Source organism: Mauremys mutica, chromosome 2 (genome assembly GCF_020497125.1).
Source record: "Mauremys mutica isolate MM-2020 ecotype Southern chromosome 2, ASM2049712v1, whole genome shotgun sequence".
NCBI lineage: Eukaryota > Metazoa > Chordata > Testudines > Geoemydidae > Mauremys > Mauremys mutica.
The window spans coordinates 144,904,825-144,929,698 of record NC_059073.1 but is presented as its reverse complement, the minus strand read 5'-3'; the positions used below and the strand labels follow the sequence as shown (position 1 = coordinate 144,929,698).

Below are 24,874 nucleotides of genomic sequence, written 5' to 3'. Positions count from 1 at the left end.
CCAGAGCCCACCTAGAGCTTGCCTGGGACCAGTGGTCTGTAGTTCCAGGACTCCTGGGGAACCCCAGGACTCTCAGATTTCAGGAGTCCTCCACCACAGAGATACGAGTTCCCAGATTAATTAGTTTCCCCCTTACCTGGAGATGCCGGAGTCCCCTTCCTATAGCTTGAGAGCTGTAACGCGGGGGATGTGGAAGGGATAGGTCTCCTCTGAGGCAGTAGAGCTGCAGGTGGTGGGGAAGAAAAGGAGAGAGCATAAGGGAGAAGCCAATATTATCTCTGTTGTCACCTTGCAGCCAGATAAACACCTGCCAGGCTCTGCCCCAGAGGAGGCAGCATTACTCTGGTAGGCAAAATGACCCTCTCTTTGTAGAGGACTTCAGGGGCCATAAGAATATACAGTAACGAGGGGCACATGGGAGAATTCAGTGAGCTGAGCTTGGATAGGCCTGGGGCAGGCTGTAGTTCAGGGCGGTAGTTACCCGTTTGTCCTTAATCTACCTCTGAATTATGCACTGCAATTCCGGGATCTATCCCGGCCTCTCAGGGAACTGAGCCCCGGGCAGAAGAGCTGACAGAGCCGTGAGCCAGTTAACTAACCCCTGTGTGCAATGGGGCATAGACCACACGCAGGTTCACCCTCCATGTATGGGGATGAGGGCCTATGGGCTCCAGGCATGTTTGAGGGGGAGCCCTTGAGGGCAGTAGGGTGGAGTGTTGGGGGCGGGGGTGTTAACCATTTCTGTTCTCCTGGGCCAACACTCCAAAGGTGGCTTCACCTAAGAACAGGAAATAAGTGCCCCCTGCAGGCTGCATCAGGCGCTGTCACAGCATTCTGCAAACAGGTAAAGTTCTGAGTATGCACAGGATCTTGGACAATGTGTCCAAGGATTCAGGGAGCATACAAAAGGGGACAAGATCCAAGGAATAAGAGATCCACCCACTGGATGGATCCATCCAATGGGCTTACTGGACACAGGATTGCAGGGATCAGAGATCCATCCAGGACTGGATCAAAAGCAAATGGAACTTTATCTGTCTCCCTCTTCGCTTCCTCGACCCCTGATTGTGGCCCTTCGCCTCAGTCCATCCAACCTATAGGTAAATACCCCTCTGTATCGAGGTGCTGCTGGGCTCCTGCCAAACGTCTACATGGAGAGACACCAGAGGACCCTAGGTGGGCATGTGCCCAGGGTTGCCACAGCTGGGCCTATTGATGGGGCATTTGCGGGGGTGGCTCAAATGGGGTCCTTCCAGGAGTACGTCTACACAGCAGACAGGAGATGTGATTCCCAGCTAGTGCCCGTACGTCTCCTCCAGCTGGGAATGACACCCGCCAGCTGCTGCTTGGTGCGTTCCCCTTTCCTGTGGGTCCCTTGCTGTCATGGCATGGGGAGGACGCGGGCGGAGCATAGGTCCCAGCACCCACGGCGCCTGCCACTTACATTAGCCGGTTCCTGATGGGGCGGAAGTGCTTGGTAAGTTTGATGGCGAAGATGATGCTGGGGATGAGGAAGAAGGTGCAGCAGCCCAGGCTGAACCAGAAGGCATTCTGGAAGGACACAACAAACACCCTGATCAGCTCCATTGGGCGGGGCATGGGGGGAAAGAGTGGGGGAGCTAGCCCCTCGATTACTCTGGATACAGATGGAAGCAGGTTGGACAGAGAGCCTCTAACCCTTTGCTTAGGAGCCAGTTTCTTGGCCTGATGAAGTCAATGGGAGTTTGGTCACTGTCCCAATGCCATTAGCTTCTGGCCTGCAGTAGCCACCTTATTCCATAGAGGGACAGCAAGAGGCATGCCCCATGGAGTCCTAACTCAGAGGGATTCACTGGCTGGTAATAGGGAGCCTATGACACACAGTGGAATAGCTCCGATACCATCCAGCAGAGGGCAGTGGCATGCATGTGCTCGCACACACAGTGCATGCTGAGATTTATCGTAGATGGTCCCCCTCCTGCTGCCAGATCAGGGAACTGGGAAATCCTGCCATGCAACGAATCTTTGGGCAGCCCTGCTTAGGAGGAGAACACCCTGAATGGTACATAGACGCCCCCAAGCTGGCTGCTTTTGTCCGGCACTGGCCTATCTCAGCAAAGGCTGCATCTTCCCTGGGGCAACTTAGGCTGGTCAGACAAGATTAGGCAGCCTCATTTATCCCCTCTCTGTGTCTGTTGGCTCTGGCAGCACCATGAGCAGGCAAGGAGATAGAGGGAGACGGGGTCCCAGGAGACAGGGTAGGGTGGAGGGGCTGATTCCAGTTAGTAACAGCTGTGGGGGATACGGTGTGAGAGGTCAGTCAGGGTGGAGCCCGCGTCTCCTGACATCAACAGGAGCGGATCTGGCTTATGGCAGGACCGAGATGGTCGCAGCAAGGACTGTGCTGGCTCCCGGGCTGCATCTCATTTCCTGTTCGATTCACATCCCTTTGGTGGATGCGGCATGGCCTAGTGGGTCGGGTGCTGGAATAGGTGTTGGGAGACCCGGGTGCTCTCCCTCAATCTGTCAGTGACCTCGGGCAACCCTCTGTCTGTGCCTCAGTTTCCCCTCCCACCCCATGTCTATTTAGACTGTGAGCTCTAGGGGCAGGGACTGTCTTACTATGTATCTGTGCAGTCCCTCGCACAGTGAGGCCCCAATTTCATGGCACTCCTATAATACCTATAAAATAATAGACCCCCACAACTACCCCTTTGCACAGAAACTGCTCGCTGAGACGGCCTGCAGCTGCTGGGAGTGCCTCTGCTCCCCCATGCTCTCGATGCCGGGGTGATGGGAGTGGAGACTGGGCATCACTCAGTGCCTGGGGATGGGAGAGCTCTGGGGCAGACCAGCTAGTGCTGTCTCCATGGTGCCTGAGAGCTGCCCACTCAACCCTGCCCGGGAACAGATACCCCGGGACAGGAAGGAAGGGGGGCTAGCGCCCAAGCAGCGGCAGGGAGTGGAAGGTCCTGCTGGCCTTACCCAGGGCTCGGCGATGCGGTCGCAGAGGATCACCCGGCCGTTATCCAGCGCCGTGGCGAGTGGCTGGCAGGAAGCCACGTCCTCAGTCAACTGGAACAAAAGAGAAGAGGGTGAGTTATCCAGGCAGTGACCTGGGTGGAGGCTGACACAGTCACAAACCCAGTTGTGCACAGATACCCAACCAGCTGGCCTCTGCCTTTGCTAGCCAGCTCTGCTGCACTCTCGGGGCTAGGTTCTCCGCAGAGCTGGGCATGGCAGGTGCTGAGCTGGCCAGAGGTGTAACAATGGGAGCCAAGCCCTTGACAGGGCTCACTCAGGTTCACAGCTGGCCTTCGTCACCCTAATCTCTGAGCGCCCCTCAAGGACCTGGAGGTCTATCCCCATGGTGGGAGGCGTTCTGTGGGGAAGCAGTGGAGAGAGCACTGGAGTGGGACTCAATTTCAAGCTCTGCCACTACTGTGCTGGGTGATCTCAGGCGAGTCGTGTTCCCCCGTGCCTCAGTTTCTCCTGCTGTAATACGGAGGGGTAAAGACACAGATGTCCTTTGTAAAATGCTTTGAGATCTATGGATAAAAAGTACTAGGAAAGAGCTTGGGATTGTTATCTCTATTTCAAATCAAGGGAAACCGAGGCACCGAGCAACAACAAGCAGCTTGTTCATGGTCACACAGGGAGGTTGTGTCAGGAATCGAACCCACACTGCAGGCCAGCCCTTTAACCACAAGACCATCCCCTGGGGTACTTGCATAGCTGCCTTGCTCGGTTACATGCGGCCTTGTAGCATTGGTGAGAGCTTCAAACTAAAAATGCCCTCGGGGAGATCATTCTCTGAGCCCGTCACTTCGACCATAACGCTCTTTGCCAGCTCCTTCTCTATTGTACTTAATATCAGATACTTGTCTTCACTGTCCAGGCCTTTCGTGACCAATCTCTGCCCTATCACCTCTCATTCGCTATTCACTCTGGGCAGGCGCTCCCTGGATTCATCCACAAAACTCACTCCCTAGCCTCCTTCAAAGCCCTCCTTTAACCTCTCCTTTGCCTTGATGCCTACAAGAAACTTGCCACCGGTTAGGCTGAGACCCCAGCTGCCTGCCTCCATCTGCTGTCTCTTGTCGTACGGGGGGCTGCACTGAATTCTTCCCCCGACCTCGCTGCCACCTCCCGGGGACGTGGATTTCTGGAGAACACCTCCCGTCACTGCTTTAAGCATCTACCCTGAGTGCAGCTGCAGCGTTTCAAGTGAAGACAGCCTTAGATTGTCACCTCTTTGTTCTGTGTCTGTACAGCACCTAGCACAATGGGCTCCTGGTCCAGGACTGGGGCACCGACCCGCAACGGTAACACAAATAAATCACAACCACAGCAACCCCTGCTCTGACGGGGCTCCTCTGCTGATGTTAGCACCTACCGTGCGTCTCACCCAGTTCAGGTACTGCGAGAAATAGCCCAGTTCTTTCCTTGTGAAGCAGCCGATCTCCTGCAGGAACAGAAGGAAGCCTGAAGGACACACACTGGCTTCCAAAGGGCTCGTGAGGAATTCAGGGCCCCAGTGCGCAGTCTGGCCCAGTGTAGGCTCACACAGGCTTTGGGTTTGCTGGCTGGATCTCCAGCTACCCAGATTCTGCCCCAGTGTAGGTCATGCTGCCTCTGGGTTTGCAGTCCCAGATGCCCCAGCAAGCGTTGGGTTTGTAGGCAGGTCCCATGGAGCTGGTTATCAAGCAGGAGTCCCGTCCCCCGCAAGAATCTCAATGCTACTATGCAGATATCTCTGCGGTTCCCTCCAGCTGACTGCTGCGTCCCAGCTCTGCCCTTCAATGCCCTGTGGGGCTAAGGTCCCCTCCTCACTCACGTGTCTCAGGAGCCGCTGCGCCTGCACTGGCAGCATGGTCTCGATCAGGGCGATCTCAGCCATCGTCTGTTTCAAGAGGAGCTGGTGGGAGAGTGGGGTTGGGAGGAGAGAGGCACCTTAGAGGGCACTGGAGAGCTGAATGGTGCTAGGAATCATGGGGAGGGGGGGATTGACCACTGAGATGGGGAATTCTGGGAGCGGGGGTTCTAATTAAAGATGGAGCTGTAGGCTTATCATGCAGCAGCATGCATACATGAGCGTTAACTCACTGATCCTCACACCAGCCATGGGAAGGAGGTAAATGTCCCTATCCCCATGTAACAGGTGGGGAAACTGAGGCACACGGTGGGACAGGGTGAAACTTGCCCAGGATCACTGAGGGGGTTGGAGGTAGGACTAGGACACAGGAATTCCTGGCTTCTGACACCAAGCTCAGACTGCTACATCATACTTAGCTAGGAATGTATCTAGGTTCTTCTATAGCGCCCATCTCCCTGGTATCTGAACACTTCCCAGTGTTTATAAAGTGTGCCCAGAAGCCACTGGGCAGGGTGTGACACACATCCTCTTCTGTGTGTCAGCCACGGGGAACGTGAGCCTGCTACTGCTCATGGCTACAGAAAAGCTTGCCTCTTCAGCTTGGGTTCGGGGGAGGAAGCAGGCCTTGGCTTGATTTTTGGTGTTGCTCAAGGTGGTGCTCACAGAGATATCTTGAGCTATCTCTTCTGCAAGCAGCGGGACTGGGACTATCTCCAGTGTTTGGTTGGGAAGGGGTCACTCTGGTCATAGAAGTGGGTTTTGCATCTAGCTTTGGAGGCACTAGCAAGAGTCTGTGCTGTTGATCTCCTCCAGAACTTCCATCTCAGAAGCTCCCTCCTCCTGCACAAGGAGGTCTCACCCTGGAGGCTGAACAGATCTGTCATGGGAGGTCAGGATCAGATAGGGTGAGATGGTCCCTCAGGCCAGTCCCAGCATTGGCTTGGAAGGGGAAGAGCAAAGCTTTGAGTTTGATCTGGTGTCCAAGGGGAAGCCAATGAGGTGCTGGGCTCTGGCCAGCCTGTGCCACTGGGGAGACAGGCTGACAGATGTCTCTTTCTGGCAGCCGAAGCACCGCAATATGGATTTGCCATGGAGGCTGGGAGGCAGTGAGCATTGTGGGGAATTGACTGAAGGTGGAAGATTCTTTCTCCTGTCATTATACGACAAAATCAGCTGGCTCCTCGTGTGGCTGCTGAGCATGTACCGTAGGGTTAACCCCATGAAATGCCCACCTGGCCCAAGCCACCCTCCGAGTGACAGGGGCTGCAGACGAGCAGCCATCAGGATGGAGAATCACTTTACTCTCCAGCCATCGCCGTGACCCCGGTAGGGTGAGAACCTGAGGCTATCTCATCCCTGCTGGGTTCCTTGCACCTTCTACTGACGCAGCTGGTTCTGGCCACTGCCGGAGATGGGAGTCTGGGCAGGATGGACCTTGGGTCTGATCCAGTGTGACTGGCTTCATACGCCTAAGCAGTATTATTATTACTGAGCTTTGATTGATAGGTCAGGGCTAGAGAACAATGTGTGGGTGGAGCCCAGTACTGAATAAACCCTGAGGGATGAAATGTAGTGGTAGCCTTATTGGTACCTGGATATTAGAGAGAAAAAGTGGGGGAGGTGATATCTTTTATTGGACCGATGTCTGTTGGTGAGAGAGACAAGCCTTCGAGCCACACGTAGCTCTTCTTCAGGTAGGACCGTGTGGCTCGAAAGCTCATCTCTCTCACCAACAGACGTCGGTCCATTAAGAGATGTGACCTCACCTACCTTGTCCCTGAGGGATGGGGTTTTCTAAAGCGCCTAAACGACTTGGGAGCCCAACTCAAGGGGACTGAATTCTCTCCACTCCCCAGAAGGGGGTGGTCCCTGGCAGTCAGGAGCGGGGAGCAGGGTAGAGGGAAAACCAGGCTTAGGTGAACATAGAGACTAGAAGGCAAATTTCCTTCTCTCCAAGGGCTCGGACTGAGGAAGATTCGTAGAACAAGGAGCCACCCACACTCGTGGGAAGGGGACACACAGAGAGGAAGAGCGTGTCCTGCCCAAGGATGGGTCACCTCACAAGAGCAGGGTCCCTTCAGAGTCAATGGAGGAAGCTCAGTCTAAAATGCATGACCACGGGGACTGAATTCCCCTCTCACCTCAAGAAAAGGAGGGCTCCCTGCAGGTCAGGGTTGGGCCCTGGATGATGTCCATGAAAAGTGGGGAGCACCTGTGGGGTGTTTTGCACGCACGCCCAGGCTGTTGGGTTGCCCATCTGAAGGTGCCTTACCGTTGCGCCAGGGGGTTGGGAGCTCCTGGCCATGAAACCACCGCTTGCTCCCCATCTCCCTACAGCAGTGGTAAAGTCCCTGGGCTCCGCTGGGAATGAAGCACTGAGGCCTTGCTCCTTATGGTCACTACAGGGCTGGGCGTTTTGTGCCTGTAACTCCCAGGACCTTGGGCCACCACTGCCCACCCCCTTCATGTGGGATTATTCCCCCTCCCAATGGCCATTCCATCAGGTGGACGGTCTCCCCCGATAACCGTACCTGGAGGTGGGGTGCCATGGCGGATAAGAACTGCACGCTCTCATTCAGCTTCACCTGCAAGGCAAAGGGAGACTCAGATGCATCCCCTCCACTTCAAGGTGGGGCGGGGGAGAGGGGGCTGCAGCCTGGAGCCCAATGGCCTTCTTTGAAGGCAAAGGGCAGTCAGGAGGAAAGCAGCCTTCCCTTCCAACCTCACACCCATAGGCCTCAGCCCCGGCCCTGCCCCGGGGGGTTTGCTCTTCATGGCCATCCCCTCTGTGAGCTCTCAGCAGTGGCTGCCCGGTCGCGTGGGCAGGTTTTGCTTCACCTGCCCAGGAAGAACTGGATCAACGCCAGCACCCCCGCAAATGACACACCCCTATGGAGGCTTCCCGTGATGCCCTTCCCAAGCGGCATGTACCCCAAAGCTCCTGAGCCAAGGACAGGGTCTGGACCTGGCCTGGCCTGGCCTGGAGGTGACTGCTGCTGGGTCCGTCACACTCACCACAAGGGCCTCCTGGGTGAGCACGGTGGCGTTCTGGATTTTCCACAGGGCCTGGGACTCGTTGGCCAGCCGTCCTGCTATTGTGATGTTTCTCTGTGGGGGACAGCAGGGAGACCAGAGTCACTGATGGCTTTCCTGGTCAGCTGGGAAGCACGGGAGCCCTTGGCAGGGGGGAGAGAGATGGCATCGCTGGGCAGCAGGAGGCAAAGCACAGGCATCTCTCCTCCCCGCCCCTGGGGATCACCCCTTCCTTTCCCTCCAGGTCAACTCTGCACTCACCTGAATTTTTCGGAGGCCCTCAAGGTCCCTGGCTAGGTCTTCCAGGCTCGTCCTCACCACAGGGTTCTGCATCTAGAGAAAGGAGCCAGCCGTATGAACAGCCCCATGTCAGCCAAAGGTCCCAAAGTGCGGGGCACACTTTACGAACGCTCCCTGAGCACCAGTGATGAGCCTCCGGCGTGCACGTTACCCCACAAACCACTGACTGGGGCCTGATTTCAGCTACAGCCATGCTCAGGGGTAACCAAGAGCAGAACACAGGCCAAGGGCACAGGGATCCCTTCCCCCATCCTTCCCTTTACAATGAGCCACCGAGAGGGAGTGTTTTCAAATGGTTAGAGTCAGGGAGTGGGGGGGTCAGGACTCCTGGGTTCTATTCCCAGCTGTGTAACTGACTCCCTGCAAGATCTTGGCCACCCTGTTTAGCTACTTATACAGCCTCCATCACAATCATTAATGGACGTTACCCTCCCAAAGGTAGGTAAGGTAGGGAGGGATTATTATCACCTTACAGATGGAGAGCTGACACACGAGGCAGATTATGTGATTTACACAGAGGAGTCTGTGGTTGACCAAGGACTTGAACTGTGGTCTCCCGAGCCCCCAGTCCAATGCCTTAATCCACTACCCAGTCACGCCACCTCTGTATGCCTCAGTTTGCCCATTGGTAAAGCTGGGGAGAAGACTATTTCTCTAGCTCACCCAAGGTGCACAGATTCTGTCTGAGAGAGCAGGAGCGAGAAAGGATAGGAAGACAGGACGGGGTTGGGGTGTCTGCCTGGGGGCGATTGCCACCATGAGGTGGAAGGGAGCCGGCTGGAGAACAGGCAAAGGGTGCGGGTGCATATTGACAAGCCTTATCCAGGAGTGGGATGGGCTCAAAGGCAGTAGGAACAGGCAGGGGGTCTGTACATGGGGCAGATGCCTCCGTCAGGGCCAGGGGAGGGTTGGGAGTGGACCCAGGATCTGCAAGGGTGAGAGCTCGGCCGGAGCGGCATGATCAGCCAGTCTCAATTCCCAGACCCGGCAGGAGGAAGGGCTGCTGTAGAGGATGCAAACCGAGAGGGCGACCCCCTGCCTGATGTCACCGCACTGGCAGTAGCTTTGCTCCGGCACCTCTCACCTCGGCCTGGAACATAGGGTAGTCCAGCTGGTCGATCCCGCTCTGCCGGAAGGTCTCCAGGTCCCGTCTCCCAGCCCCGTCGAGGAAGTGGATTTCTTCAAAGTGGAGGTTGAAGTTGTCGAGGCGCTTCTGGAAGTCTCTGGTGTACTGAGGGCAAGGCAGGGCCATGACTGCCAGCCCCATGGGTGCTGGTCCAGGCTAGGGCCCTGACCCACAGCCCAGGGAAGTCCAGGGGAGCCATTCCACTGATTCCTGATTTGGATCTGGCCCTAGTTCCTTATAGGCTGGGTGATCCTGCTCCTACCTAGCATCACAGAACCAGTCAACCCAGTAAAGGCAAATCAGATGACCCCCCAAACCAGTTAACTCAGTAAAGGCAAATCCATGTGCCCCATCCTAGTGCTATAAAAGCAGGACAGCCCCTGTATGATGCTTCACCCAGCATCCGAGAGGTTCCTCCCTCTTAGACACACACTTCATCTCAGACCCAGATTTCCCATTCGTTCCACTCAGGCCAGCTCACTGCCGGGGGGATGAATTACTCAGCGCTCTTCAGAAATTCTGAATGTTGAACCTGAGCAGCTAGGGCCCATTTTGCATGCAAGAGAAATTAGCCTCATGCTATTTTGCAGTGTTTAAGAGATGGGCGTTATACTGGGGATTGAACCAGGGAGCCTCCAGGGCTAAAACTTCCTAACTAGGACTGTCATAGACTCACACCCTCTGTGGGTTAGGCAGGGAGCTATAACAAACTCAGTGGGTTACACACGCATTCGTATTTTTCCTAGGCCCGGCATTTTGCATCCTGCCCTTTTCACCTCATGCATGAGCCCTCTAGGTAAGGAGTGGCATGGTACTTTATATGCACACAGCTGCAAGGCCAAATTCCCTTCCCACCACAATCTCTCTTGGAAGCCCAGAATGGAGGAAGATGGAAAAGGAAGAGTCTCCCCTTGCGCTAGGACAGATGGTTCCACCACATCTGTGCTGGGAGGGGGAAGTTGGAGGAAACCCGGGACTGGATGGAAAATGGAGACTGGAAAGAGAGGCCAGGGATTGGGTCTCTTGGAGAAGCCCTTGGCTGAATCAATGTAAAGCTAAATCTCCCTTTAAGTGGGCCGATCTGGGGGCAGGGGACAGTGTGAAACTGTATGAATGTGAAAGCAGCAAAGAATCCTGTGGCACCTTATAGACTAACAGACGTTTTGCAGCATGAGCTTTCGTGGGTGAATACCCACTTCTTCAGATGCAAGTAGTGGAAATTTCCAGGGGCAGGTTTATATATGCAAGCAAGAAGCAATCTAGAGATAACGAGGTTAGTTCAATCAGGGAGGATGAGGCCCTGTTCTAGCAGTTGAGTGAAAACCAAGAGAGGAGAAACTGGTTCTGTAGTTGGCAAGCCATTCGCAGTCTTTGTTTAATCCTGAGCTGATGGTGTCAAATTTGCAGATGAACTGAAGCTCAGCAGTTTCTCTTTGAAGTCTGGTCCTGAAGACTGTCCAGTTTGGCCGATGTACATAGCAGAGGGGCATTGCTGGCATATGATGGGTTGTAGATCCCTGATCGCATCATCAGGGATCTACAACCCATCCCGGAGAATGATCCCACACTCTCACAGGCCTTGGGTGGCAGGCCAGTCCTCGCCCACAGACAACCTGCCAACCTGAAGCATATTCTCACCAGTAACTGCACACCGCACCATAGTAACTCTAGCTCAGGAACCAATCCATGCAACAAACCTCGATGCTAACTCTGCCCACATATCTACACCAGTGCCACCATCACAGGACCTAACCAGATCAGCCACACCATCACCGGTTCATTCACCTGCACGTCCACCAATGTAATATATGCCATCATATGCCAGCAATGCCCCTCTGCTATGTACATCGGCCAAACTGGACAGTCTCTAAGGAAAAGGATAAATGGACACAAATCAGATATTAGGAATGGCAATATACAAAAACCTGTAGGAGAACACTTCAACCTCCCTGGCCACACAATAGCAGATCTTAAGGTGGCCGTCCTGCAGCAAAAAAACTTCAGGACCAGACTTCAAAGAGAAACTGCTGAGCTTCAGTTCATCTGCAAATTTGACACCATCAGCTCAGGATTAAACAAAGACTGTGAATGGCTTGCCAACTACAGAACCAGTTTCTCCTCTCTTGGTTTTCACTCAACTGCTAGAACAGGGCCTCATCCTCCCTGATTGAACTAACCTCGTTATCTCTAGCTTGCTTCTTGCTTGCATATATAAACCTGCCCCTGGAAATTTCCACCACTTGCATCCGAAGAAGTGGGTATTCACCCACGAAAGCTCATGCTGCAAAACGTCTGTTAGTCTATAAGGTGCCACAGGGTTCTTTGCTGCTTTTACAGATCCAGACTAACACGGCTACCCCTCTGATGTATGAATGTGGAGGTTTAATTTCCCTCTTTGCTTAGGGACTCCACAGGGCTGGCGAGAGTTGGAGGGCAGGTGCCCCCCGGGAAGAGCCCCCACTCACCTGGCTGAGGTGGAGGTGATCCTCGAGATCGTAGGCATCTCTGAGCTGCAGAACATCCCAGAGGCCTGCACCCTTCTTGCACTCCCTGGAACAGAGTGGAGGGGGGGAGTCAGCGTGGGCGGGAGAGGGGAGAGGAGACTCCCGGGCAGCGCTCCCCGAGGGGATCTGCCTAAAGCCAGCCTGTGCCTTGGCTCCACATGGCTACTGCAGCCCCACGCGCCTCCCTAGCGCCCCAAGTCCAGTTTGGCACCAAGCAGCTCCCAGTTCAGTCCACGGGAGGCTTCTCACTGGATCAGATTCTACTTGTCTTCGGGTCCCCTTTCCTCCTACTCTACATTCTCCATTAGACATGGTAGGTCATTGCCTTGTGATTACTGGGGCTGGTAACAACAGAAGGTGCCTCAAAACTCTCTGCATCCACCGAACCCTTTCCTGTCCCAGGGACATGGCCAGATGGTGAAGGGCTGAGACTGTCCTTTGGGGGCCGGGATGAATTGCTTCCAGCCAGCCCTGCACACTGGAGCCTGTCTGGTAACAGAAGCGCTGACGGCAGGCTCCGCTACCGTAACCCTAAAGCCAGAGAAGTTGGTAGGTGGCATAAGCAGATCACTGGTGTCAGCAGCAAGGTGAGGAGATTTCAAAGGAGCTTAGAATGGGCCAGGTGGGCTGGAGATCACAGTTCGCTGAACTAACTGTGTGAGGTGTTTTTAGGTCAGCGCGACTGGCCTAGGTTGGCCCTCAGCGGTAGGAGGGGCAACCAAAGGTGGAATCTGAGCTGCTGGGTAAATATTCAACTGTTGGACACTTAATACATCTGCAGGCACCTCAGTGACAGGCATCCTGATGCACCCACAATATGAGCTGGCTGGAAAATGAATATTTCCACCCCCTCCGGAAAACATCAATAAAAACTGAAAACCAAAGAATTCCAGCCACGACCTGCTAAAAACCAGAAAAAATTTTGGCCTGGGATGAAAAATGTCTGATTTTTCGTCGGAAAAAATCCAAACTTTTCGAGGAACGCTGTGGCTGCTTCCTGGGAAAATGCCCATTTAGCCAAAAACCCAATTTTCAGTCGAAAAAGAGTTTCACTAGAACATTTTTGACCTGCCCCATCCCCAGAGGTCAGTGAGAGCTGGGACTTGGGAAAATCAGGGGTCTAGTTCTGATTTAAGCTCCACCCCCAGTTTGAGACAGTTGGCCTTCGTTTCCAGGAGTTTCCTCATGAGGCCAGTCCGATAGGAAGCAGCCAGACAGCATGAGCAGTGGCATTCAGGATGTGTGTGTGGGGGGGGGTCTCCAGGGCAGCCCCATAGCAGGGTACTCACTGGTAAGCAGAGGTTAGGTTGAGGGTCCTCTTCAGGTTGAGTAGCTGGGTGAGGTTCGTGGATGGAGGCAGGTTCCCAGGAGTGTCGATAAACTGGGGAGTAGGGGGAGAAATGAGGCATGAAGAGGGTCCCGGTCGGGGGGGAGAGCAGGGTGTGTTGAAGAAGAGAGGGAGCACAGCTGTGCTGGTCCCAACAGCATTTCGGGAGGTAGAAAAGAGCAATGAAGGGATGTGATCCTACTTCTGGGAACTGACTGGAGTAATGCGGGGCTAAAATCACCCCTAGCAGAGAAAGTCACTGACGGGCTTTGGAAAGCAAGGAGAGGATGGGGTTCCACATCCGTACCTTTAGGGATCCCTGTCTCCATGGGCAATTCCCCACTCGAGCACCTGTATCATGGACATTCCCCTCAGACCAGACTTCTCGGGCTGCTTTCCCCACCCTCTGTACTTGGGCACAATCTCAGTGGTTTGAGCCTTGGCCTGCTAAACCCAGGGTTGTGAGTTCAAGCCTTGAGGAGGCCATTTAGGGATCTGGAGCAAAATCCTGTCAAGGATGGTACTTGGTCCAGCTATGAAGGCAGGGGACTGGACTCGATGACTTTTCAAGGTCCCTGCCAGCTCTATGAGATCGGTATATCTCCATATTAAAGCCCCCTCATGGGCTAATCCTACACTGCTCATATCCCACAAAACCCCAGCATCTCCTCCAAGGGGATTCTTCTTGCATCCACACTGGGCTGATCTCGCTAACATCTGTACCAAAGGTGACCCTTCCCCCCTGACCTGCAGTACTAGGGGCTAATTCACCCTACAGCACCCATACCCTGGTCCCCACATGGTCTGTTCCATAAAGAATGACCCCCAGTGCCACCCCACAGTTCAGCCAGTCCCCAAGTCATACACCACAGGCTACACCCAACAACCTAAACACCGGCACTTCTCCCAGCACACACATCCTGCATGATTTCCTCTTGCTCCCCACATCTGCACCAGGGGTGAGTCCCCTAATTTGGGGGTCAGTGGTAAGTGCCCCCCAGTAGCCTCTATCCCATGGGCTGTCTTGGGTTCCATTGGAAACCGCTGGTGCACAGTACGCGCATAGTACTGCACCCGGGGTACCTCGTACCAACCTAGTACTACCCCCTGGGGTACCCTAATATCACAACACTACCCCCTAGCAAACTCCAATACCACAGCACCACCCTCTGGGGTACCCCGTCCACCATAGCTCTATGCCCTGGAGAATCTATATTACATCCTGGAGTACCCAATACCACCACAACACTACCCCTGACTACCCTAATATTATAGCAATCCCCCCAGGGGTACCCAGTACTTCCATAGCATCACCCCTTGGAGTACTGTGCTCTACCTTAGCACTAGCCCCTGGCCCCTCCTCTCCCTGCACTTGTAGTGGCCTTCTTAGGGTTCATCTCGTGGTCACTGCAATGGTCCGTGGCAGGTTGACAGACCTGGAATCCCTCCCTCGGAGCTTCCCTTCTGTGCTGCGAGCCCTGGCTCCCTTTAATCCGCATGGGAGACTCAGTCTTTGGGCAGGAAAAGGAGCCTTGCTAGCCCTTCTGCAGCCAGAGCTGTCCAGCCCCTGCCTCTCCGGGCTGGGCAGAGCCCCTGAGTGCATCTCTCCGCTTTCTGAGCTCCAGCTGGGCAACGGTGGTGGGGGGCGGTGGGGGGGGGGAGCTGTGGTGACAGTCGGCTTCCAAACAGAGATCAAATGTTAACCACTGTTTGAGGAGCTTTAATTAATTCACTGGAACGATCTGTGCATGCCAACTGTGCCCGGGGTAAAGCAGTGCAAAGGGCCAGGCGTGGGCATAATTGGATCATTCTGCAGCATGCAGCGAGCACGTTATTAGATTACACGCCGGACGCTGCGGAACAGGACGGGGTTTCGGGACGGATCATCTCATCATTGGGTCACGTCATCCCTGGGGGAACTTGGCTGAACGCGGAGGAACTGCGTTTGAATTGATGTACAGTATTTCTGTGTATGCACGCAGCTAAATGTATCCATGTACGGCAGCGTGCACCCGTGCAGGTCTGTATGTGACACGATGGGCCAGATCCTCAGCCTGCCCTCCAGCTCCTTGCACTGCACCACGTGCGAGGCAGACGGGAAGCCAGTGTAACTGGCCACTGAGAGAGATTCCTCAGCCTCGGGAAGCAAGCTAGAAGCCTGGTGGAGGTAGGGTGACCAGACAGCAAGTGTGAAAAATCAGGAAGAGGTTGAGGGGTAATAGGAGCCTATATAAGAAAAGCCCCAAAATTGAGACTGTCCCTATAAAATCAGGACATCTGGTCACCCTAGGTGGAGAGAAAGGGGACGTAACCCTGGCTGGACACTGAGTGGGGCAGACACGAGCATGGATCTCTTCCATCACGTCATGTCACAAAGATATTGTCATAACCCATGCACGCTCACACACGCATGCATTGATTGGCGGGCTCGCTCACAGGCTGACAAGCCCAGAGCTTGCTCAGGGTACATATGCTCTGCAACCAGAGCCCTTGGCTGCAGTTTATGGAGATATACCTGAGCTAGCTTCTATTTAGATAGCTCAAATCACAGCTGTGAAGCCACAGCAGCCCGAGCTAGCTGCTTGAATATATACCCACGGTCCCGGATGGGCTTGTACAGGCTGCCTGTGCTGCCATGGCTTCACTGCTAATGATATTTAAGCTGGCTAGATCGAAGCTAGCTTAGGTACGCCTCCATGTGCGCCTCTGGCTGCGGTGGAGACGTACCCGAAACAAATTATTCTGGTGATGGAGAAGAGAAGTTTTTACAATGAAGCAAAAAGTTTTCAGTAGAGTCGTCAGTAGCCTGCAGGTTGCTACCTGCCACGTATAGTCATTCATGCCCTGATTCGTACACTTATACACACTTGTGCAAATGGTTGAGTCCCGTGTGTGGGGACTCCAACCACAGGGCCCCCCACATCCCAGGGACCAGCCCCAGGATTAGATCTGACAGCTTTATGGCCCCAGTATGTCAGGAGAGTATAGCGGCCATAGGGCAATGATAAATGAAGGCCAGAGCATGCCTTTGTGATTGCGTTAGAGAGCGGGAGTTTGCGATGATGTCCCGGGTCTGCTACAATGAGTGTGTGCGAGAGAGCTGACTGTGTGAGTGTGATATGGCAGCTGCAGGTGTAAGTGTGCAGTAGTGAGCATAGTAATGAGTGTATACATCTGGGGTAGGTGTGTGTGCACTGAGTGAGTACAGGTGGGGGTGGGGATGAGTGTGTGATGGGGTGTGAGTAATAAGGACAGAGTGCACAGATGTGTGTAGATGGTGTGTGTGCATACAATAATCTGCACAGGATCCATACGGCAATGAGTGTGTGCGCTGGGCAGCTCTGTCTGGTTAACTCAGCCCAGCCTGAGCTGGTTCTTCTGCCTGGGGAGCTTACAGGACAGCTCGCCAGGCTCGGCACACCAAGAAAGCAGGAACCCACCTTGTAAATCTCCTGATTGGCCCAGTTCTTACACACCAGCGTCTGGACATTACCCCCAACCAGAAAGGTGGCAAAGACCAAGAGAATCAGGAGCCAGGAGAAGAGGAAGCTAAAGCCAACGCCCCTGCAATAGAGAAGGAGATGGGTTACAGGGAGCGCCCTGCCGGCTAGTCCTCCATCCTAGTGACTCTGCCGGGACAAGCAGGGAAGAGGGCAAGTTGGGAGCTGCCCTGCTTCTCTTCGGAGTCCCTGGCATCCGCACACATGTCTCCGCAGCTGCACAGAACCATCCCACAACACTGCCACGCCCGCACCGGAAGGCACTGACTGCAGACCTGCTGGGCGGGTTAGAGTCCACTCCCACTATGGGAGAACGCCCCAGGGATCGGGCCAGACGTAGCTGCTGTACAGCTAGCTTCAGCTAACGCCATCTCAACTGCAGCAGGAGAGAGCAGCCCCTCCTGAGGCAGTCTCCAGAAGAAGGAACCTCTCTGGGCTGGAAAAGGAGCAGAATCTGAGCCACGCTGGCTCACAGTATGTCTACACTGCAAACAGAGGTGTGACTGCCAGCCACTCGAGGGTCCCGGGTGGGCTTGTATAGCCCATGCTGTTGTGGCTTCACTGCTATTGGAACCAGAACTAGCTAGAGCAAAGCTGGCATGGGTATATAGATCTACATGTGCTGAGGTCACACCTCTGATTAAAGTGTAAACATACCATATGTCTCATGCGGATCCTCAGGCCTGCAGAGTCCCACTGTTCAGAGGGAGTCCAGGCTCCAGCGTGCTCCGCGGTGAATCACAACACGGGGATAGTGAGAAGGACTCTCTCTCATCCCCCAAGTGCACAAACCAAACAAGAAACTCACTAAGGCCATAGATTCATAGATTGTAAGGCCAGAAGGGACTGTCATGATCATCTTGTCTAACCTCCTGCATTACAGAGACCAGAGAATGTCACCCAATGATTCTTGCATCAAGCCTATAACTTCAGTTTGAGCGAGGGCAGATCTTTCAGAAAGGCATCCAGTCTTGTCTGAAAGACTGCGAGTCATGGACAATACACCCTGCCCTAGGTCACTTGTTCCAATGGTCCTGTGAGGCCACATGCCCCAAAGGGGAAACATTTTAAGTAGCGCTGGTTGAAAAACATCAATTATTCTTTGTGGGGAAATTTCAGAAGTGTTTCTTTCATTCAAAACTTCTTGGTTTTTCATTGAAAAACTGAGTTTTTACCAACATTTTTCAGTTGTTGGAAAATTTTGACCAAAATAAAGATTTTCTACACAAACTTTTGGTCAGAAAGCCATTTTCCATTGAAAAAACTTTCAGTGAAAAACATTCATACTACGTCTGTACAACTTTAAAATTAGAATGGGTTGAAACATGCTATGGTCACACCAACCATCCAAATGTGACGTGAGACATACTATGGTCACGCGAACCACACAAACATAACACGAAATGCAGTATGGACAGATTCACATTAACTGAACAAACTTAAGATGAAACGTGTTGTGGTCAGGTGAAGGATTCGTTGTAAAGATCAACCATATTACGTAAAGAAGAGTCCAAACCCAAGTGTGAAAGGTGCTAGTATGTTGTGAAGCACATACTGCTGATAAGGAACCTGCTGCTGGTAGCAACCATGCTCAGGTCACCTGGCATCATACGTCCACCAGAAACATTTCAGTGAGAGGTGGAGCTGCCTCTTAGCTATCTCCGAGGAGACCCAAATGGGAAGAGAAGTGAGAAGTGAGTGCCTAGGCAAGCTCCTGCATCTGCTGGGCTTCAGCCTACCACCCAGCCAGAGGACCTCTCCGTTCCCACCCCGGCACACTTTGACTGTAACACGATCCACCTTTTACAGTGCCACATCACCATGGAGAGCCTCCCAGCTGACAGAGGAGGGCTGGACTCCAGTCCACTCCCAATGCCATGTGCCCATCACAGAGTTTCAGGCCAGATGGGACCACCAGATCATGTAGTCTGACCTGTTGTATAGCACACGCCACCAATGCCACCACATCACAGAGATATTCTCTCCCCATCACCCCCAACTGAGGTGTGAGGGCCCTGAACTCTCCCCTGCCCCGCCCAGTACAGTAATAGTCCCTTACACCAAAAGGAATTTGGCCCCAGCTTCTCCTCTGCTTTCATAGTCACTCGGATCCTCCCGCATGGCGAGCCCACAGGCCCCAAGGGACAGCCCCAGGAGGTTACAGGCTACAACCAGCAGAACCACAGAGCACAGCACGATGCCCACAATCCACCTGTGGAGAGAAGAGGTCAGAGGAAGTCAAGAGCCACAATGGCAGTTAAAGAACGAGCCCTCCCCCCACTTCCGGCTCATTCCCCCATCCCCGGTGGCAGGAGGGAGCCTGCACCGTTGCCTGCCATGACTGGGAGCAAACCCTAAATTCAGCCTCAGGCCCGAGCCCACAATCATTGTTAGTCAGCGGAGGCAGGAAGTCAAAAATCACCCTTTGAGAGAAGCAGATGGGAACAATACACCCACTCCTCTACTTCAGCTTTCTACACTAGACTGGATTTGAACTCACTCTGTTGGGATTTCATGACCCTGGCACAGCCTCAGAGCCACCCAGGGCCTGCTAGCAAGAAGTCAAGTGATCAGCTGGAAAGTTTTGAGGAGAGCCCTGAACTCCTCAGTGGACTATCAGCAGCGGGGGGCTTCAGTCCAGGAGCAGCTAGGGATGGTATGATACATTCTGGACCCTCTTAAAGAAGTGTGACACACTGAGAATGCTCATGTGTTCTCTTCTGCTAGCAGTGGTCCACCAGAGGATAAAGCCTACTACTGCTTCCTGCTAATAGAATGGCTCCTTTAGCTCAAATGGTAGAGGGTGGAGGATAATACAAGGGATTTAGCCATTCCCAGACGTTGAACTGGGAAAATTGTTAGCCTGCTTCTGAGTTCACTTCCCCTGGTTTTATACAGGTGTTACCTGCTTGACTTTACTGGAGTGACTCCTGATTCACACTGGTGTGAGCTCAGAATCAGATCCATAGACTCACACAGCTGCAGCCACTCCCCCGTTACCTGTATTTCTCATAGTGTTTCACCTCCTGGAGGTAAGGGCGGCTCTTGTTCTCTGCCTGCATCAGGGCATCATTCAAGGGCTGCGTGTAATCAGAGACTGGGAAGCTGTCTGCAATAGACTGGACCTTCTTGCTGACCTTGTTCACTTCGTCCTTTAGATCTGCAAGGTGAGAGTGGGAGACATAGGGGGGACTTAGTGGGAACCAAGCTGGCAGGGATGGGCGTAGGCAAGCACTGGTCCTTCTCTGCAGTCCCAAGGGGCTGGATCTTACAGGACCATTCACAAAATACATCCCTCTTCTGTTCAGGACAGACCCTCTCACCCAGCCTGTGCCAAAGTCCTAGAAGAGTCTGCCCCTTACCTGGTGCAGTAAACACACCCTAACCCTAACCGAACCTCTGCAAAAGGACAGGGTTTGGACTCAAGTCTCAGGTACAGACCAAGTTGTCAGGCTCAGATGGGTCCTAAGACTCAGGTCCCAAATGCTTCTTGACCTGTGTCAGAGCGATTTGTGTGTGGACAGTACGGGGGTTTGGGCTCAAACTTAAGTCTGAGGCTGGGCTTACAATGCAGCCATACCCTCAGAGACTCGTATTACCCCAGTTTGAGTCCCCTGTAATGGGTAGGACGCTGGCCTGTGTTTCAGGAGACATAGGTTCTACGCTCAGCTCAGCTCTGCAACTAGGGTTACCAACTTTGGTTGGATGAATTCCTGGAGGTTCCATCACATGACATTGTCTTTAATTAAAGATCCATCTTTAATTCCTGGGAACTCCAGGACAATCTTGGAGGGTTGGCAAATGGTCTGCAACTGATGTGCTGGGTGACCCTGGGCCTGTCACTTACCCTCTCGCTCTTTGTCTGTCCTGTATATTTCGACTGTAAGGTTCTGCAGGGCAAGGCCTGTCTCCTACTGTAACCAAACCAAGCACAGTGGGAGCCTGGTCTCTGCTGTGGCTCTTTGGCTGAGACTCTCACTTCCCTAAGGTTTAGTGCCTTTCAGTATTGCCACTATTCACTCCAGTTTCCAAGGGTTTATGATCCCAATATAAAGATTTTCTTGTTTCTTGCAGTTTCATTGAATACAAGCAGGATTGTTTCCCAGGGGCAGGTATTTTGGTGCCTAACTTCCATTGAAATCAGTGAGAGTTAGGTGGCTAAATCCCGCCGAGGATCTGGGCCCCAGTATCTGACAGGTGCATGGATTAAAGGAAACAACAAAATAAGAGGGAACAAAAGTAAAGTCCCCAGAGGAGAGCACAGGGGGTGCGTATCCTAACAGTTTGAAGCCATGCTGGGAACAAAATGGCTGCTGTCTCTGCAGACAGGTTTTTTTCTTAGTAATTTAAAGGGACAGTTCGCAAGAACCAAAGGCATTGTGGTTGCATAGCTCCAGAGTTTGGAAGTGCAACACCCTACTGACCATAAAAAAGTTTTGCTCACCCTGCACAACCTGGGCCATCTTCGCAACAGCTAGGTCTGGCATCGAGTTGAAGGTGCTGTTGCCCTGGAAGAGCAAAAATAGATGTTTTCTCCCCCAAAATCAAACCAGCTTTCACATTTGCAAACAGGCCCCAGGCCTTGTCAGTCACATACCTGGTCAATCAAGTCTGGGAAGTTAGCTTTGGGGAGACCAGACAGTGTCTTCAAAACCTGTTCCACCGAAGGAACCTGCAGGAAAAAAGCATCATTCCATGAACAGGTGAGTTCCCCTCTACGACTTGGCAGAGTGTCCCCGCTGAGCCAGCGTATGTGCGTGGAGCAGTGTTGCGGGATGTCCCGCACCAAGGGAATGGACACAAAGGTGCCCAAGTGGCAAGAGAGACCCATCCCTCCATCAGACCCATCCCTCTCTCTACGATCCTGTACTCACCCTGCTGTAGTCGGCTCCCGGCTCCAAGCTCTGGGCTTTGCCCAGTGCCCGGGCACAGGACGTGCAGTGCGGACTGTCCAGCAGGGAGACCGTGCTCTCCTTACGATCTCTCAGCGCCAGGCCCAGCTCGTCCTGGAAATGGGTCAGAGTCCGCACGGTCTTGTGGAGAATCTGTAAATGGTGCAGCGAGTTCTGTAGGTCTTAAAGAGAAAACCCAAGGCTAGTTCTGGCGCTCTGCTCTGTCTGTGCCACTTATGCTATTCCCCTCGCCAGCAGGCTGGCCCCCAGGCCCTCCTGCCTTGCTGCTACACAAGTAGCTATGGAGCAGCTCAACAGATGGCATCTTCAGTGCAGATGCCACCCCCCTGGGCCCCAGCCTCTGACTAGAGATAGCATGTCTGGTCACCAGAAGAGGGGAGTGGAACAGAGGAAGTTCTAAGGCATCTTCAGGATATGGATGAGGGATGAGATGTGAAGCCAGCCCCCAGCCAATGGGGGGCAGAGGGAGGGGCAGGGATCCCAGCATCAGGCAGAGAGGATCTCTGGGAGGTAGAGGTTTGGACCCATCCCCATCCTAGTCTGGCATGAGGAGGCTCCAAGGACAGGTCGAGAGGACTCTAAAGTCATCTCCTTTCATTTCTGACAGTGAAGGACAGTCCCACTCGCAGGAGAAGGTGAGCCTCCATCTTACCTTGTGCTCTGCCCTGAATGGCCTCCAGCACTGAATACACCTGCTCCTTCAGCAGCGAATGGATGGTGAAGCCAATGCTGTGGCTGACATCTGAAAAGCACCAAACCACCCTCTGTGAGCTGCTGCCTCCGCCCTGCACAGAACAGACGCTGCTCTGACTCAGACAAAGCAGTCAGGCTCCATTGCGGCAGAGTCTCATACACATGGGGAGCTGGAATTTGGAGTCTGGAAACCCAGCTTTATAAACACCAGACCTGAGCGAAAGGACACCTCCTACAGCAGTTTGGAGTGGCGTGTCTCTCAGTGGGCTGCAGCCATTAGGTGGCGCCGTCTCTCACTAACACACACAAAGCCAGTATGCTGCACAACGCAAACTTCGACTTCCATGACGTTGCGCTTATAACTGAGAGCAGGATCTGGCATTATCTCTGCCTTTTCCTCTCCCTCGGGGTGAACCTTGGAGACAGTCACGCTCTCTCCCTGCCCTCGTGGGGTCAGAGACCCGACGTCCACCCAGGCCTGCTCAAAATCTCTGTATAGATTGGACAACCTACGCTGATTTGAACCAACCATGAATAACGACTCCCAGCTCCGCAAAGCGTTCGGGAGAGTCTCCCCCTGCTCCAAAGGGGGCTTTGCTTAGGGTTAGGACGAGGGCTACGGACATGCACACGAGATGCCCATGAGCGCTTGGGGTAGGTTTAAAGCCAAGCTGCTGAGAAATCGCTCCTTGCCGTTTCAGAAGGCTGCTGTGTGATCCAGTGGGAATTTTCCTCTTGTCGGGCAAGCACTGAGAAAGACCCCGGGCGCCTGGGATAGAGTTTATTTGGGGCAATGGGAGTCCAGATGCTGTGGATACAGTTGGGGCTTAATGACTTGATTCTGCTCCCGTCCAAGTCAACGGGAGCTTTGCCATGACGTCGCTGGGAGCAGGGAATGGTGGAAGGGAGTTGGGGTCATGCAAAGAAACATGTGACAACTGCTCAGAGAGGAGAGCTGGGACCAGAGGTCACGGAGCTGCTTTCCTCTCCCCCAGGTACCAAGCCTCCCAGGAACAGGAGAGACTGCTCTGGCCTAGAAAAGGAAAAGCCAACATGCAGATAGACACTCACTGTTCAAGTCGCTGATTATTTGCTGTCTCGGCACTGAAAACTGCTCCACGACAGACTGCACCCCCTGCCAGAGAGAGAGAAGCAGAGAAAGGTCTCACTCGGCCCCCTGGAGCCCAACATGGTCAGTTGGCTTGGGACCCTCCATCGCTTGGGCCCATGAGGCCTGGCTGGGCTCTGCCTCTGAGCTTGGGCACGGTTCATCGTGCTCCTGCCCCCGGACAGGGGTCCCCCGTGTGAGCAGATAGCCCTTGGGTTTTTTCCATTCCATGTAGCCATCCCAGTTTTGCTCAGTTAATTCTCCTGGACCCCAGCACCCGCTGTAAGGCCCCACCCAGTTCTCATGAGGGATCGTCCCACTCAAGCCTCGGCCTACTGCAGTGGATCGTGACCATAATGAGCCGAGTCAGCTGCCAAGGACGGGTCATGGTCCCCATCGTGCTGTGGCTAACGGCTGGTCCTAGTGGGGTCTAATCACAAGTAACATCATGGCTGGGTCCCCTCTCACCAGGCACGCGTGGCCAGCACCACGGTCGCTAAATCCACTTCTCCCAGGCGTGTTCTAACCACATCCTAGCAAAGACACAGGCTTTCACTGACAGGACACCACCCAGGCAAGCACACAACTCCCCAAGATCCCCTTCACTGGCTTTTCCATCCACCACCCAGAGGTGGGAACCCTGCTTCCTGAGCAAATCTCCACCCAGACTTAGCGAGTGGCGCCTTCCCTAAACAATAACCTATAAACTCCACGCAACCAGGACACTCTCTCCACTCACACAGCAACTGAACTGCCCGCTTGGCCCTGGGCTCTGTGGCCAGGTGCTGGGGCGGGGACCCAACGCCCTACACGAGGGCTTCTGGGAGAGATGTAGTTATGGTGCCGTCCTGGGCCTCCCTTCAAACACAGCTCCCAAATCATCGGCTGGCCCCTGCTGAGATCGCCACTGGAGAAGGCTGGATCAAGCCCTGGGCAGCCAGGGGAGCTCACCTCTTTAGCCTGCCCCCATCAGCGCCATGGGGAAAATCCAGGTCCCTGGGCAAAGCCTGAATACATTGGAAAGCTGAGGTGTTTGAAACCCTCCTCCCTACCTCAGCGGCAGGCCCCAGAGCAGCCACACTGCCCCTCAACAGCCTTGGGGATGAAGTACCCTTTACAGTCCCTACGCACAGGGTTATTTGCAGCATCACGCTGGCTTGGCTCCCGCCTACACCCAAACCTCAGCTCTGCAGATCTGCCTTAGGGGCAAGGTGGGGCACAGGGAGTGGGAGGGACCCCCCAGATCAGTGGGGCCACGCCAGTTCCGCTGAATGGAGGGCCCTGAGGATTTAGCCCTGAAGGAAGGAAAACACCATTGCATTAGAGCACTGATTATTAAGCGCTGTGCGTCTCATTAACCCCACCCTCAAGCCCGTGGCTTTGCCGGTAGCTCCCAGGTATGTACCGGGTCTGAGCCCTCACCTTGGCTCCATTCGGCTGGACAGGGCTGTGCCAGAGTGCAGAATGCAGACTGAGCAAACCGCCTGGCCAGGCAGCAGCGGGGAGGGAACGAAA

General features: G+C 54.0%; 1 protein-coding gene across 1 annotated transcript in view; it reads right to left on the bottom strand.

The window, feature by feature from the left end:
• The window catches only part of PROM2 (prominin 2), a 41,810-nt gene that overhangs the window by 1,593 nt on the left and 15,343 nt on the right, over positions 1-24,874 (bottom strand). Inside the window, exons 6-24 of the mRNA XM_045004092.1 lie at positions 23,323-23,386; positions 22,211-22,300; positions 21,520-21,719; positions 21,243-21,317; positions 21,090-21,153; positions 19,646-19,805; positions 18,705-18,857; positions 16,586-16,709; positions 13,108-13,199; positions 11,780-11,864; positions 9,273-9,419; positions 8,150-8,221; positions 7,871-7,963; positions 7,387-7,440; positions 4,817-4,897; positions 4,376-4,444; positions 2,965-3,054; positions 1,445-1,551; positions 137-223 (exon numbers count right to left, since the gene is read on the bottom strand). Coding sequence (XP_044860027.1) covers positions 160-223; positions 1,445-1,551; positions 2,965-3,054; positions 4,376-4,444; positions 4,817-4,897; positions 7,387-7,440; positions 7,871-7,963; positions 8,150-8,221; positions 9,273-9,419; positions 11,780-11,864; positions 13,108-13,199; positions 16,586-16,709; positions 18,705-18,857; positions 19,646-19,805; positions 21,090-21,153; positions 21,243-21,317; positions 21,520-21,719; positions 22,211-22,300; positions 23,323-23,386 — 1,884 coding nt within the window. The 3' untranslated portion in view covers positions 137-159. The remainder of the gene's footprint in view (positions 1-136; positions 224-1,444; positions 1,552-2,964; positions 3,055-4,375; positions 4,445-4,816; positions 4,898-7,386; positions 7,441-7,870; positions 7,964-8,149; positions 8,222-9,272; positions 9,420-11,779; positions 11,865-13,107; positions 13,200-16,585; positions 16,710-18,704; positions 18,858-19,645; positions 19,806-21,089; positions 21,154-21,242; positions 21,318-21,519; positions 21,720-22,210; positions 22,301-23,322; positions 23,387-24,874) is intronic.